The sequence below is a fragment of the Colletotrichum navitas genome (assembly GCF_030913465.1).
Source record: "Colletotrichum navitas strain CBS 125086 chromosome Unknown LY79scaffold_50, whole genome shotgun sequence".
In the NCBI taxonomy this organism is placed as follows: domain Eukaryota; kingdom Fungi; phylum Ascomycota; class Sordariomycetes; order Glomerellales; family Glomerellaceae; genus Colletotrichum; species Colletotrichum navitas.
In genome coordinates, this window is record NW_026850596.1 from 60,451 (window position 1) to 73,491 (window position 13,041).

At 57.7% G+C, this 13,041-nt stretch overlaps 5 protein-coding genes across 5 annotated transcripts; 3 read left to right on the top strand and 2 right to left on the bottom strand.

Moving 5' to 3' along the window:
• Positions 1 to 354: 354 nt before the first annotated feature.
• On the bottom strand, positions 355 to 1,228 carry LY79DRAFT_290203 (uncharacterized protein). Its single transcript, XM_060552201.1, has one exon. The coding sequence runs from the start codon at positions 1,117 to 1,119 to the stop codon at positions 523 to 525; it is 597 nt and encodes a 198-aa protein (XP_060411897.1). The 5' UTR covers positions 1,120 to 1,228; the 3' UTR covers positions 355 to 522.
• A 1,195-nt stretch (positions 1,229 to 2,423) lies between these two features.
• On the top strand, positions 2,424 to 2,858 carry LY79DRAFT_560170 (uncharacterized protein). Its single transcript, XM_060558308.1, has 2 exons — positions 2,424 to 2,621; positions 2,687 to 2,858. The coding sequence occupies exons 1-2, from the start codon at positions 2,506 to 2,508 to the stop codon at positions 2,799 to 2,801; spliced, it is 231 nt and encodes a 76-aa protein (XP_060411898.1). The 5' UTR covers positions 2,424 to 2,505; the 3' UTR covers positions 2,802 to 2,858.
• Positions 2,859 to 3,158: 300 nt separating this feature from the next.
• Positions 3,159 to 7,095, top strand: LY79DRAFT_691533 (uncharacterized protein; the record flags this gene model as incomplete). Its single annotated transcript, XM_060564749.1, has 3 exons — positions 3,159 to 5,358; positions 5,419 to 5,805; positions 5,885 to 7,095. 3 exons carry the CDS (start codon positions 3,159 to 3,161, stop codon positions 6,646 to 6,648), a joined length of 3,351 nt encoding a protein of 1,116 aa, XP_060411899.1. The 3' UTR covers positions 6,649 to 7,095.
• Positions 6,985 to 8,316, bottom strand: LY79DRAFT_519803 (DnaJ domain-containing protein; the record flags this gene model as incomplete). Its single annotated transcript, XM_060555175.1, has 2 exons — positions 6,985 to 8,059; positions 8,147 to 8,316. The coding sequence occupies 2 exons, from the start codon at positions 8,314 to 8,316 to the stop codon at positions 6,985 to 6,987; spliced, it is 1,245 nt and encodes a 414-aa protein (XP_060411900.1).
• Positions 8,317 to 10,782: 2,466 nt separating this feature from the next.
• On the top strand, positions 10,783 to 12,267 carry LY79DRAFT_560175 (P-loop containing nucleoside triphosphate hydrolase protein). The gene has a single exon (XM_060558309.1). The coding sequence runs from the start codon at positions 10,859 to 10,861 to the stop codon at positions 11,873 to 11,875; it is 1,017 nt and encodes a 338-aa protein (XP_060411901.1). The 5' UTR covers positions 10,783 to 10,858; the 3' UTR covers positions 11,876 to 12,267.
• Positions 12,268 to 13,041: the final 774 nt, after the last annotated feature.

Sequence of the window (13,041 nt, forward strand, 5' to 3'; positions counted from 1 at the left end):
TATTCGTTGACAAACCAAAAGGGATCAGACGCGGCTCTCGAGACGGTCCCGGGTGGCAATCGTTTCTCATCGGTCTTATGCAGACCTGAGACCGGGTCGTCAGCTGAGAGCCTGTCTGATCCCGCAACACTGATGGTACGTTTGTAAGATTTTTCTCACCTCGCTTCTTCTCCCACACCGTCCTTAAAGATGATACCGGGATATTTCCCATCTGTATTGATATCTTATTAAATGATTATTTATTCACACTGAAAATTCTGAATCGACACAATGATTGCTCTGTTATCAAGGAATCGCTCGGGAGGAACCGCTTGGCTAACAAGACTTTACAGGTTCCAACGGAGAAGTTCTGCAGTAGAACTTACTCATATTGTCGATGTCTTGGTTAGCTATATAGCATAATACTTACTGCCTTCTCACTTCTTTTGGATCGGGGCTCCCTGCCGTACATGTGACTACCGTTTGAAAACTCGTGATACAGGCCATTGTGAACTTGTTCCGCATCTAGCGGCGCCAGCCCAGTCAGTCTGACACCGGTACGTCGGTGAGCGCCGGGGTCGGCTGGTGCATGCCCCCCCATATCCGTGGGAATGCCCCCGAACCAATCGATGGGATACTGCATCGACAAGCCACAACAGGAAGCATGCCGGCGTCCACGCGGGTCCAAGGCTTTGGGGCTGTGAGGCCCCGGAATCCCTGAGATGTCGACAATAGTGGGCAGCAGCAGCAGTCCCCGGGGCGGAGCAGATGAGCCACGGCGGGCTGCAGGTCATGGTCAAGTGCCGGCTGTGTGCAGCGAGGCAGACAGCTCTGCAGCTGGCCAAAGTCGATGGAACGCAGGCCTTGGAAGGTAGTCGCCTTAATAGGGCGTATTAAGAAAGCGTTCCCTGGAAGCAGATCTGCGGCATCGACGGCGGTACAGCAGCGCAAGAAGAAAGTTGGTAGCGGGCGGCATGTCGTGGCAGTGAAGCAGGGCCGATCCCAACGATTGACAAGCTTTCCGAGATTGGAAGATGGTAGCGATGGGAATTTTTTTTTGAGCCCGTTGTCCTTCACATCACGGTCTCGGGCAGCAAGCGTTCTCTTCCTCGACGGCAAGACCAGACCGGACCAAACCATACCAAGCAAGACTAGACAGGGCCAGGCCAAGGTGGAGCTAGCTTGAGAGAAGTCTTCTTCGGGCTTCCCTCAGTGTTCTGGCGTTCCGGCGGGGCTGGCGCATCTAATACAGAGACAGTGACACCTGGTAGTCTACAGGTGCTCTTCCGTGCCATGACGACATGCAGCTGCGACGAAGCGGGGCAGAATATTCCAGGGTTCAGAACATGAGCATTTGTGATGAGGGATGCATTTGTGAAGAAAGACTGCGGCACACCACATCATAGACGCCGTCTGAACTGTCAAGATGGCGTGGGACGGGGAACCAAGGTTATAGATCGAGAAAACAAGAGTTCCTTCGGGAGGCAGGCATCGAACCGTGCCGCTCTTTTCTTCGTCGTTCGCCCATAGACCATTGCCACCCCCCTCCAGGCAGTGTCTCCTGCGGGGCGTCCAGTTGAAGTCTGACCAGCTGCCACAGGTGACAAGGATGGGGACGGATGACAAGGCCGCTTGAGGGGTATCGTGGCCTGTCGTTGCTCTGAGCCACCCACCCATCGAGGCTTCGGATGGCGTGCCGCACCAAGTCTGGCTGGTCACAAGGCTGCCCTGGCCTCGACGCTCAGTACTGCTTGGCCGAGAAGGCATTGTCACTTGGGGGGGGTTTTTTTTTGTTGAGGAGAGTGGATTCTAGCAGGTGCTTCGCGAACCGTGCTGCTTTTGTGTCTCGCTCGTGGACAGTTAGCACTGAAGAGGGGTGGGAGGTGTTGGGTGCTTTTTTTGGGTGGGTAAGAGCACGGCCATTACAAATGACGTAATATTGTCGACACAGTATGGCGAGGGGGCCGCGACAGAAGGTGGTCAAGTCAATGTCGTAAGGTGTCTGGCTGGACAGGTTCGGAGACGCAATAATGCAGATAGTATTACGACCTTGCATGGGCAGAAGGAAGGAAGGGGAACATTGGTTGAGAAAGCGTCTTCCAACTCCAGACCCTGCTTGGTCAGTTGCCGCCAAACGAGAAGCTTTCATTTGGGGGGATGACATGGAACCCCCTTCGAGGGTTTGGAGTTAAGCTATCCGTACCTAGGTACCTATGCAAATTTAGCACTTTACTGCAACAGGGAGTCACATTCCCATGTGCTGGCCTTGGCCTGGACCCGTCTTGAGCTGGCGGCGGGCGCCGACAAGGCCGGACTGGCCCCTCTCCCGTAGCTTAATGCCTTGGTCGGGAGAAAGGCCCAGGGGGTCGGGGGAGGGAGGACGAGTCGGGACGCCTCAAAGTAATTAGTTTAGAAAGAGACGGCTTTAATACATTGATTGCATGCCTATCCGTAGTGGGTAGGTAGGCTGAGTACCTAAGATAGGTAGGGCTACCTACCTAGAGAGGAGACGCTAGGTAAAGTACGATGTACATCACCACCTCCTGCTCCTGGTGGTGGTGGTGGTCCTGCTGGGTTGTCTGTGTCACACTTTGCCCATCCCAGCCCAACACCACGGTGCCCCTCCACCACTTCCATTTCTTGCCGTCCCTTCTTTTCCAGGTCCGTCCTCCTCCCCCCCCCCCCCCCCCCCCCCTCTCTCTGTCTCGAACCGCTCTCCACCCACTTCTCTGTCGTTCTCTCGGGCAGCACTCCCCTCTCCCCATCACTTGTACATGTCCAGTTGTGATCCTTTCACTCGCAAGACAGAAGCAATACACTAATACATCGGCTGGTATGTGTGTGTGTGTGTGTGTGTGTGTGTGTGTGTGTGTGTGTGTATGTGGTGTGTTCATTAGACAGGCTGCCTACCCGCTTCCACCCAACCAGAGACTGTCGCAGGCCCACCAGCACTACGTACGCTGCGCAGTACACACTACCCACTAGTGTCCCCTCCTCTATATACACACCATTTAATCCTGTGCTCCCCTCCGTCATCATCGCACATCCTGTCCTTATCCTTTGTGCTTGATCCCCCGCAAACCTACACCAAAAGATCTGAACCGCGTCGCCCATTTGACTTTCAGCTGCCGCATTCCGCAAACGGCATTGCCCTTCTTTCGCTACCATCGCATCCAGCGATGGCTGGAGTTTATAGAGAGTCGACCCGAGTTTACCGGGATCCGACCGACTACTCATCCGACGAAGACCGTTACAAGTCCTCTACTGTACGCCGTTACAAGGTCGGCCCCAGACGTGTTGACACGGTCGAGCGCACGGAGCGAGTCGAAATCGACGAAGACGACCGCCGATCACGCTATTCCGGCTACCCGCTGCGCAGCTCCGGCGGCTTTGCCTATGCTCCCGAGCGTCCCCGCTCCGCTTTTGACTCTCGGAGCCAGGTTGTCGAGCGCCAGGTGATTGAGCGCGAGCGCGACGTCGTCGACCCCTACAGAAGCGAAACCCGCAGCGTCGTCTCCCAAATCAATTACGAGCGCGAACGTGACCGTGACCGCAGCCGCTTCGACGACACTCGTTTCGACGAAGCCCGTAGTGCTGTCGACAACCGAAGTGTCATCGAGGTTGAGCGCGAGCGGGTTGACTGGGACCGCCGCTCCAGAGGAACCTCCCACCATCACCACCACCACCATCACCATGAGCCCGAGACAGAAGTCCGCGTCGACAAGCGTGTTGAGCGTCGCGAGGATGGCGACGTCAAGGTTGAAAAGCGTGTCGAGGAATACCGGGACGACCACGGCGGCGCAGAGGTCGAGACATACCGCAAGGAGACCGAGTACTACTCTCCCATCAGCCCTCCGCCTGTTCCCCAGCCTGTCATCATCCGCCAGCAGGCTCCCGAACCTCAGCAGATCATTGTCCAGGAGGCGCCCCCACCTGCTCCCATCATTGTCCCTCGCCAAGAACCCGGCATTGTCGTGCTGAGGGAGCGTGAGTCTCCCCGTGAAATGGTTCGTCGCGAGCCCCGCGAGGACGAGTACTATTACCGCCGAGAGACCAAAGACATCGGTCCTTACCACCGGGACGAACGTGAGTATCATTACGACCGCCGAGGCCGTGCGCGCGACTACATCAGCGACGATGAAGACTACTACATCAAACGAACCGTCATCCGCCGGAACAGAAGCTCCAGCTCCGACCACCACCACAAGCGCCATCTTGCCGAGGGAGCCCTTGCCGGTGCTGGCCTTGCAGCGCTAGCCGCAAGTCGCAGAGACGGCCGTGGCGAGATCCCCGCTAACCGCGGGAGCAAAGTCCTCGCAGGCGCTGCCATCGGTGGCTTGGGCACCGAGATTCTGAGAAGAGCCCGCAGCGCATACGAAGACACCTATCACGACGACCACTACAGGTCTCGCTCGAGATCCCGCAGCCGCAGCTCCAGGATCAAGACTGGCCTTGGCATTGCCGCCGCAGCACTCGCCGTAGCAGGCGCGGCCAAATATTACCAAAGCGGCAAAATCGAAAAGGAAGAGATGCGCCGCGGTCGGAGCAGGAACAGAAGCTACTCTGTTTCGAGCTATTCTGTGTCCCGGTCTCGCAGCCGTAGCCGCAAGAGCCGCAAGAGCAAGAGCCGCAGCCGGTCCGTTGTCAAGGCTGCAGCGGCAACTGCTGCCGCCGCAGGTTTGGTGAAACACTTCCGCGATAAGTCCAGATCCAAATCTAGGAGCCGTTCACGGTCCAAGTCCCGCCTAAGGACCGGAGCGGAGGTGGTTGCTGCCGGCTTGGCTGGAGGCGTGGCTAGTAAGATTTACAAAAACCGCAAGGACAAGAGAGAGCGCGAACTAGATCGCGAACTCAGCGATGATGAGTATGAGGAAGAAGTCCGGCGGGAACGGCGTGAACACCGTCGGTCGCGCAGCAGGTCTCAGGCCCGTTCTCTACATCCCGAGCCGCACAGCGCTGATTCCGAGCTAGGCTTAGTTGAGTACGGGGCTTCACCGCTGCCGACCGACCCGCCGTACCCTCTAGATGATGGGTATGAGTCTGCAGCGAACGAGAGGCGGCGCCGTCGACACCGACGTACGTCAGCCGATGATTACGATGACCGCGAGCCAGCGAAGAAGAGGAGCAAGAGTCGGCTGAGAGACATGGCAGCAGCGGCAGTTGGGACAGGAGCCGCCGCTATCGGGCTTAAGCAGTACCAGAAGAAGAAGGAGAGAGAGGAGGAGGAGGAGGACCTCAGGTCGAGGGAGCGAAGCGCCAGATCCCGCTCCAGAGACAGATCTGTCTCGCGCTCCCGAGGACACTCGCGAGACCGGGCATACAGCAGAGAACGAAGCACAGACCGGCCGATAAATCGGGACCGCGAAAGGGACCGCAGGAGTACGTAGAGTTGAAATGTGCATCGATTTCTGTGGAGAGCACGGCTGACAAGCTTGGCAGGGTATGAAGAAAGCGTCCGGGACGATGGGTACTACAACGATTACAGTCGTCCGCCGTCGCCGCCTCATGCGTCAGGCGGTTCTTACTATCCGCCACCGCCGGCCGCCGCTGCGGGCTTCACTCAACATCCCAACATCTCGACCGCCAACTTGAGGGAGCAGTACCCGCCGTATCCCCAAGACTATCCCCCAGGACCACCGCCAATGGGGCCTTCTCCGCCTATGGCCACTGGCGGTGCTGGGGGATATCCCCCTCCCCCGACTGGCGGTCCTCCCCCATCAGGTGGTCTGCCACCGGGGACGAGGTTCGGTCCTGATCATGTGAGTGATGACATATCTCGTAGCGCCTCACCACAAGATGCCCAGCCAGTTGGTCTGGGCCGTGAGGGTGGGTTGATCTAGTCGTTGTTTCTTTTTCTGAGACTTGAGTCGCTCCCTGCGAACCGGCGGCTAACATTATCTTGTAGATGGTCTAAAATGGAGAGAGCGTGTCGAACAGTTTCTGCCGCCAGGTTCACTATCCCGGCCTCAGTCTCAGCCCCAGCCTCGACCCCGGCCGCGGTCCTCTCCGTCGTCTTCGGAATCAAGCTCTGTGTCTGAAAAACGCGCCCAGGTGCCGCGTCACTCATCTTCCAAATCCGTCACCTTCATTCCACTTTCCCCTCAATCGTCGCAAACTCTGCGTCGTCATCGTCTAGAACATGAGCAACATGCGGAGCAGGAGGCCAAGAGGGAAGAAGAACCACCTGCGCTCAGTGAAGAGCAGTTGGAAAGTCTGCGGCCTGTTCTCAACCGCCGGCGCTCCTCGTCAGACCCTTCTTCCAGCAGGCCGCTAGCCGCTCGTCGCAAACGAGAACTGGACTCTCCTGAACCAAGTGACGAGGTCGAGGTCTTACCTGATCGATTTGACTCCGAGGGCCGCCCCCTTGGCAGTGCGGGAGCCATGCGGTGGAGGCAAGGCGCTTTCGAAACCCGACTGCGGCACGGCAACGGCTGGCACTCGAGCGGGGCGTGGGCTGTCGGCGGTACAGACGAAGATATGGTGCAGAGAGTTGCAGGCGATATTGAAAACATGATTAGTGGGCAAGGTAGCTGGAAGAGTCTGTTGAAGGATGTTGTCGGAATTGTCCAGGAGGTGCAACAAGGTGGGCAGTCGCGCAGGATTGAGGATACGGACGAAGAGGAGGACCGTCACGGCCGGCAGCGGAGGAGGAGGAGGAGGAGTAACTGACGACTTACGACTGATTTGATTTTTCGATTATTTACGCCCTCTTGTACGCGGGGGTGCCTTTTCCTATACCTGACCTGACCTTGGGGTACTTAGATATGATATGACGGGAATTCTAACGACTTATGATTCTGCTTCAAAAAATATTTTACGGACAAGATGGCATCAATAGAAACATGAAAATACATAGAGCTTTGCTGAACATATCTGATAGATTTTCCAATCTTCCAAAGTACAAAAGCTGTTGGAGACGAGAGCATCGGATAAGGCAGACCTATGTACACATGCTGTTTTGGCCATCGTCTATTTCTCTATATCTCACTTCATCTACATGTTTCATCATAACTCGTCGTGCACCACGGGCTTCTCTGGCCGCCCGCTGTCCTTGTGTAAGTCGACGCCGATCTTGCCCCGCCATTTCTGGAAGACGCTCCAGAGCTCCTTCTCCATGCCCGACTCCATCTGGTCCGGCAGCACCACGACGTAGTCGACGTACAGATTGCCAAACTCGGTCTTGTGGTAGACGCTGTCGCCGTCCTCGTGGTACACGGGCATGCCCTCGCCCTTGACCGTCTCCACGTGGCCCGGCTGCACGACCTGGCCCCTGTCGCGGCCGAGACGCACGATGTGTCCGTCCAGATGGGTCAGGTTCCGCGTCCAGTCTCCCATCCACGCCTCGCGCAGCGAGAGGACCTCTGTCCAGTACAGGTCGTGGTCCTTGCGCCTGAAGAAGGTGCCGTCGACGCGGTCGGGGTTGTCCTGCTCGAGCTCCGGCTCCTTCTCGGCCAGCGTGACGACCAGGTTGCCGGCGACGTAGTCGGGGCTCGCGTCCGCCTCGTTCTCGTACACGATCTGGCTGTCCCTCGCGGCGCCCCGGGCGACGGTGAGCTGGACCGTCGTAGGCTTCCGCACGACGCGCGCGCCGCCGCAGGTGCGGCACTTGTGCTTGATACTCTGGCCGCGGCCGCCGCAGGCGTCGCACTGCATCTGGACCTGCTGGAACATACCGGGGGCGAGCTGGTGCTTGACGATGCGCACGCCGCGGCCGCCGCAGACGCCGCATGTGTCGACCTTGCCGTCGGCGGAACCGGTGCCGTCGCAGTCCTCGCAGATGTGCTGCTTGTCCCACTGGAACTCGGTGTTGACGCCGTTGTAGAAGTCGCGGAGGGAGATGCCGATGCGCACGTTTACGTCCTGGCCGCGGCGCTGGCCTTGGCCGCCAAAGTGACCGCCGCCGCCGAAGAAGCGGGAGAAGACGTCGAAGGGGTCGTGGCGGTGGCCGCCGCCGCCCTGCTGCTGCTGCTTGAGGCCCTCGTGGCCGTACTGGTCGTAGATCTTGCGGCTTTCGGGGTCGATAAGGGCCTCGTAGGCCTCCGAGACTTCGACAAACTTGTCCTTTGCGGTGGCGTCGCCGCTGTGAGAAAGGGATTGTGAGTTTCCGAAATCAAAGGGAGAAGGGTGGAGGGAGCAAGTATTCTAGAATTAGAAGACTAAAACGTACGGGTTCTTATCGGGATGGTATCTCTTGCTCAGTTTACGGTAGGCGGACTTGATCTCGCGGTCCGAGGCGGACTTGCTGATGCCGAGGAGGTTGTAATAGTCCTCGGCGCAGAGAGCCAGCTGGGCGAGGCATAGGAGCAGCAGCACGAGTGCTGCCCCTCGGAAGAACATCGCGCTCCCCTTTGGTGTATTTCGTTTGGGAGGTGGGTTATAAGAAGTGGAAAAAGAAAGAAAGAACGCTTGGTATTTCTCGTATTAAGAACAGCCTGGTGTTCTCAAGTCCTCGAGAAGCGACGAGGGGGGGGAAGAGAAGGGGTCCTATCAAGGATCTGGCGGAGGAGGAAAGGGGATGATTGTAGAAGACATCGACTAGAACCAAGCGCAATTGGGAGCCAGCTTCTTCTCAAAATGTAAAGTTCCAACGTGTTAAGAAGGGAGCTGGAGAGGTCCGATAAGACATGTTATCGACGCACGGTCATTGGGCGGCAGCTTCTATGCAGCATCCGCCCCACACCTGGCTGCAAAAGATGTGGGCCCCGTGGAGGTTCAGATGAATGCGCAGAGGCACACGCCAGGGAAGTCAACCGAGGCCTCAACTTCCGTGACTTGACATCGCCAGGCAGTGCTCGTGCTTGCCTCGAATCCTGTTCACCATACACACCTGAGCCGCCTTTATCGATTCACAAGCGCGTCTTCTGGGGGGTTCTAATTGCCACACACAGCTATGGCGTCAAAGAAGTACGCCTTCCTCCCAATGGAGGACGACGAGGTCGGTCCAACGAAGGTGGTCAAGGATAAGAAGAAGCACAAGTCGCGCCACCGAGATCGCTCGCGTGAAAGGGAAAGGGACCATGGCCGCAGCGAGCGAACGTCGAGACGCCGATCACGGTCCAGATCGCCCGCCCGACCGTCGAAACAGTACCGCAAGAGGGATGCCGACACCGACGACAGGTGGGCGGACGAGGAACCACCATCGGACGCCGACGAGATTGAGGATAATCAGGAGAACGACTTCCAGGAATCAGCATCCAAGCGCGTCAAACTCAGCCACGATGATCGAGACCGCGACGGCGACCTGTCGGATGGCGCGAAAGAGGAGTTGGAGCGCCAACGCGACATTGAGGAACGCGAGGCCTTTGCGAAACGGTTGCGCGAGAAGGACGACAAGAAATCGTCCAAGGCAGGCGCCGAGAGCAGACGGCCGGAAGTGGACCGCAAGGCGAACATGGAGGAGCTGCGCATGAAGAGTCGGCAGATGTACCTCGGGAAACGAGAGGCCGAGAAGCTTGCCCTGCTGCGCAAGCAGGTCGCCGAGGAGACAGAGGAGCTCAGGAGCGGCGTCAGGTTGTCGGAAAAGGAGAAGGCCGAGTTCGCCAAGAATCGCGAGATTCTGCGGTTGGCGGAGGAGCGTCTCAAGATTGACGACCACACGGACGGGTACTACATACCGGAGGACTACATCACGGAGAAGGGAAAAATCGACAGGAAGAGAAAGGAAGAGGCCATGTACAAGAGGTACGTGGAGAAGGACGAATACGGACAAGAGAAGTTCGTCACGGAGCACGAGGAGTGGGAAAGGGAGCAGGCGACCAAGGCCAAGGCGCAGATTCAGAGGGCCGAAAGGGACAATGACGACTATTCGTACGTCATGGACGAGGAGCAGTACATCAAGTGGAACCTGGGGTCGAGTTTGCCTGGGGAGGGCAAGCTGACCAAAGAGCAGCAGTTTCTGGCAGCTCAGATCGAGGCGGCCGAGAAAAAGCAGCTCTCTATCCAGGAGACGAGGAAGAGCCTGCCCATCTACGCATACCGAGATGACTTCATCGCGGCGATAGAGAAGTACCAGATCCTCGTCATCGTCGGAGAGACGGGTTCCGGAAAGACGACGCAACTGCCGCAGTATCTGCACGAGGCTGGGTACACCAAGAACGGCATGAAGGTCGGGTGTACACAACCGCGTCGCGTGGCTGCGATGAGTGTTGCCGCGCGTGTGGCGGACGAGGTTGGCGTCAAGGTCGGACAGGAGGTCGGCTACTCGATCCGTTTTGAGGACAACACCAGCGACAAGACGATCCTGAAGTACATGACGGATGGCATGTTGCTGAGAGAGTTCATGACAGAGCCCGATCTCGCGGGGTACTCTGCCATCATGATTGACGAGGCTCACGAGAGGACTGTCCACACGGATATTTTGCTTGCGCTGGTCAAGGACCTGGCGAGAGAGAGGCCGGATCTGAAACTGCTCATTTCGTCCGCAACGATGAACGCTGAGAAGTTTGCCGCCTATTTCGACGACGCCCCCATCTATAACATCCCCGGACGAAGATACCCGGTCGACATTTACTACACACCCGCTCCGGAAGCCAACTACCTGGCCGCTGCCATTACGACAGTATTCCAAATCCACACGACACAGGGCAAGGGCGACATCCTCGTGTTTCTAACGGGTCAAGACGAGATTGACGCCGCCGAACAGCAAATAGCAGACACGGCGAAAAAGCTAGGAAGCCGTATCAAGGAGCTGGTGATTTGCCCCATCTACGCCAACTTGCCATCGGAACTACAGGCCAAGATCTTCGAGCCGACGCCCGAGGGCGCCCGCAAGGTTGTTCTGGCTACTAACATCGCCGAGACGAGTTTGACCATTGACGGCATCGTCTACGTCATCGATCCGGGTTTCGTCAAGGAGAACGTCTACAACCCGGCGACGGGCATGTCCAACCTCGTCGTTACGCCCTGCTCGAGAGCGTCGGCGAACCAGAGGAGCGGCCGCGCCGGTCGCGTTGGCCCCGGGAAGTGCTTCCGACTGTACACCAAGTTTGCCTACATGAACGAGATGGACGAATCACCAATGCCCGAAATCCAGCGAACAAACCTCAACGGCGTCGTGCTTCAGCTCAAGTCCCTGGGCATCAACGAGTTGCTCGACTTCGAGTTCATGGACCCACCTCCCACTGAAGCGCTCATCGGCGCGCTGAACCAGCTCTTCGCCTTGCAGGCGCTCAACCACAAGGGCGAGCTCACAAAGATGGGTCGGCAGATGGCTGAGTTCCCGACGGACCCTATGCTCGCCAAGGCGGTGCTCGCCGCCGACAAGGAGGGCTGCGTCGAGGAGGTGCTCTCGGTCGTGTCGATGCTCAGTGAGGCATCGGCGCTCTTCTTCCGGCCCAAGGACAAGAAAATTCACGCCGACAGCGCGCGGGCGCGGTTCACCGTCAAGGAGGGCGGCGATCACCTCACCTTGCTCAACATCTGGAACCAGTGGGTCGACAGCGACTTCTCGCCTATCTGGGCGCGCGAGAACTTCCTGCAGCAGCGCTCCCTCACCCGGGCCCGCGACGTGCGCGACCAGCTCGCCAAGCTCTGTGAGCGCGTCGAGGTCAGTCCCTCGACGTGCGGCGCGAGCAACCTGCAGCCCATCAAGCGGGCGCTGACGGCCGGCTTCTTCCCCAACGCGGCGCGCCTGCAGCGCAGCGGCGACAGCTACCGCACTGTCAAGAAGAACGCTACCGTCTACATCCACCCGAGCTCCGTGCTCATGGGCGTCGACCCGCCGGTCAAGATGCTCGTCTACTTTGAGCTTGTGCAGACCACCAAGGAGTACATGCGCAGCTGCATGCCCATCGAGCCCAAGTGGCTGGCGGAGCTGGCGCCGCACTTTTACAAGCAGAAGGACATGGAGGCGATGGAGGACAAGAAGATGCCCAAGGCGAGGAACTACGAGCGGTAAACTCCGAGAACCGAGGCGTTGAAGGAAGGGGTGGGCCCAGCGGCTGGCGGAACGGCGGGTTTTAGCCCAGATTGAATAAGTCGAACGAATTCATGTCCAAAACGCTTGACTCACGCCACTGTCTGCTGGGATTTCTACGAGCGGTTTGCCCATTTCCCTATTTTCCGATGGTGCAATTTATCTGTTCCTCGCGAGTCTCGACTAACACCGCCCACCCACGTCGACCGACGGCCAGCCGGTCCGGGTTTCACATGTCGCCGTCCGGACGCCGGCGCACCAGCAACGCTTTCCCCTCCATACCGCTCCCCCCTCCTCTGCGTCTCCCCTACCTCCATCCCACAAGGTCGAGATAAGTATACATCCATGTACCAAAAAAAAAAAAAAAAAAAAAACCACGACGTGAATGACGTCGTTGCGACCTGGATCATGACTGTATAGGCCACACTCTGCGCGTTTTGCAGTCGTCCGAATCCAAATCATTCCATTTTATGTAACGTGAAAGGCCATAGCCCGAGCCATGACGGCACAAGGGGGGGAGGGGGGGACGGGTATCGACTTTCGCTCCCATGATGCGTCCTAGAGGAGGAGAGAGGAGTCATAGGGGAGTCGCGGCGTTCACTTTCTCGCTCGCAGGAGAGAGGAGGGCGGGGTGGATTCTAACATCCGAGACATCCACGAGAAAAGCTCGCGTCCGTGACAGCTTAGCTTTTTTTTTTTCTTTTTCTTTCTTTATTCCCCCACCCTCAAACACGGTTCCCACCTTAGGGGGCCATACCAAGCAAGACCTGTCCGGATGAGCGCCTAGCGCCAACGGTCATCCACGTGTCGAGAGCAACTGGCACGGTCTTGGGCCTGACAGGTGACAGGAGAGGGGAGGGAACCCTTGATTAGGTAGAGAACGAGGGGGAGAGAGAAGAGGAATCACTTTAGACAGTCTAAAGGTTTTTTTATTCGAGTTACTGCCCGAATTCCCTCCGGCCAAGATAAAAACAAAAAGTACAAATAGAAAACAGTCCGTCACAATCTTGATTGCCTTCGCCCTAGGAAGCGTATGCGCGTGTCGATGGAAGAATAGAAAGTGCAACTGATCCAGGCCCGAACCGTTTTAGAGACGGGAAGAAATGAGGTCCCTCATCTCGAGGAAAAGAAGATAGATATCTTGCTAC

Coding starts and splice junctions, on each gene's coding strand:
- LY79DRAFT_560170 (XM_060558308.1), top strand. CDS start 2,506: ATGTACATCACCACCTCCTGCTCCTGGTGGTGGTGGTGGTCCTGCTGG. Junction 2,622..2,686: donor CTCCACCACTTCCATTTCTT/GCCGTCCCTTCT, acceptor TCTCTCTGTCTC/GAACCGCTCTCCACCCACTT.
- LY79DRAFT_290203 (XM_060552201.1), bottom strand. CDS start 1,119: ATGGTTTGGTCCGGTCTGGTCTTGCCGTCGAGGAAGAGAACGCTTGCT.
- LY79DRAFT_560175 (XM_060558309.1), top strand. CDS start 10,859: ATGTCCAACCTCGTCGTTACGCCCTGCTCGAGAGCGTCGGCGAACCAG.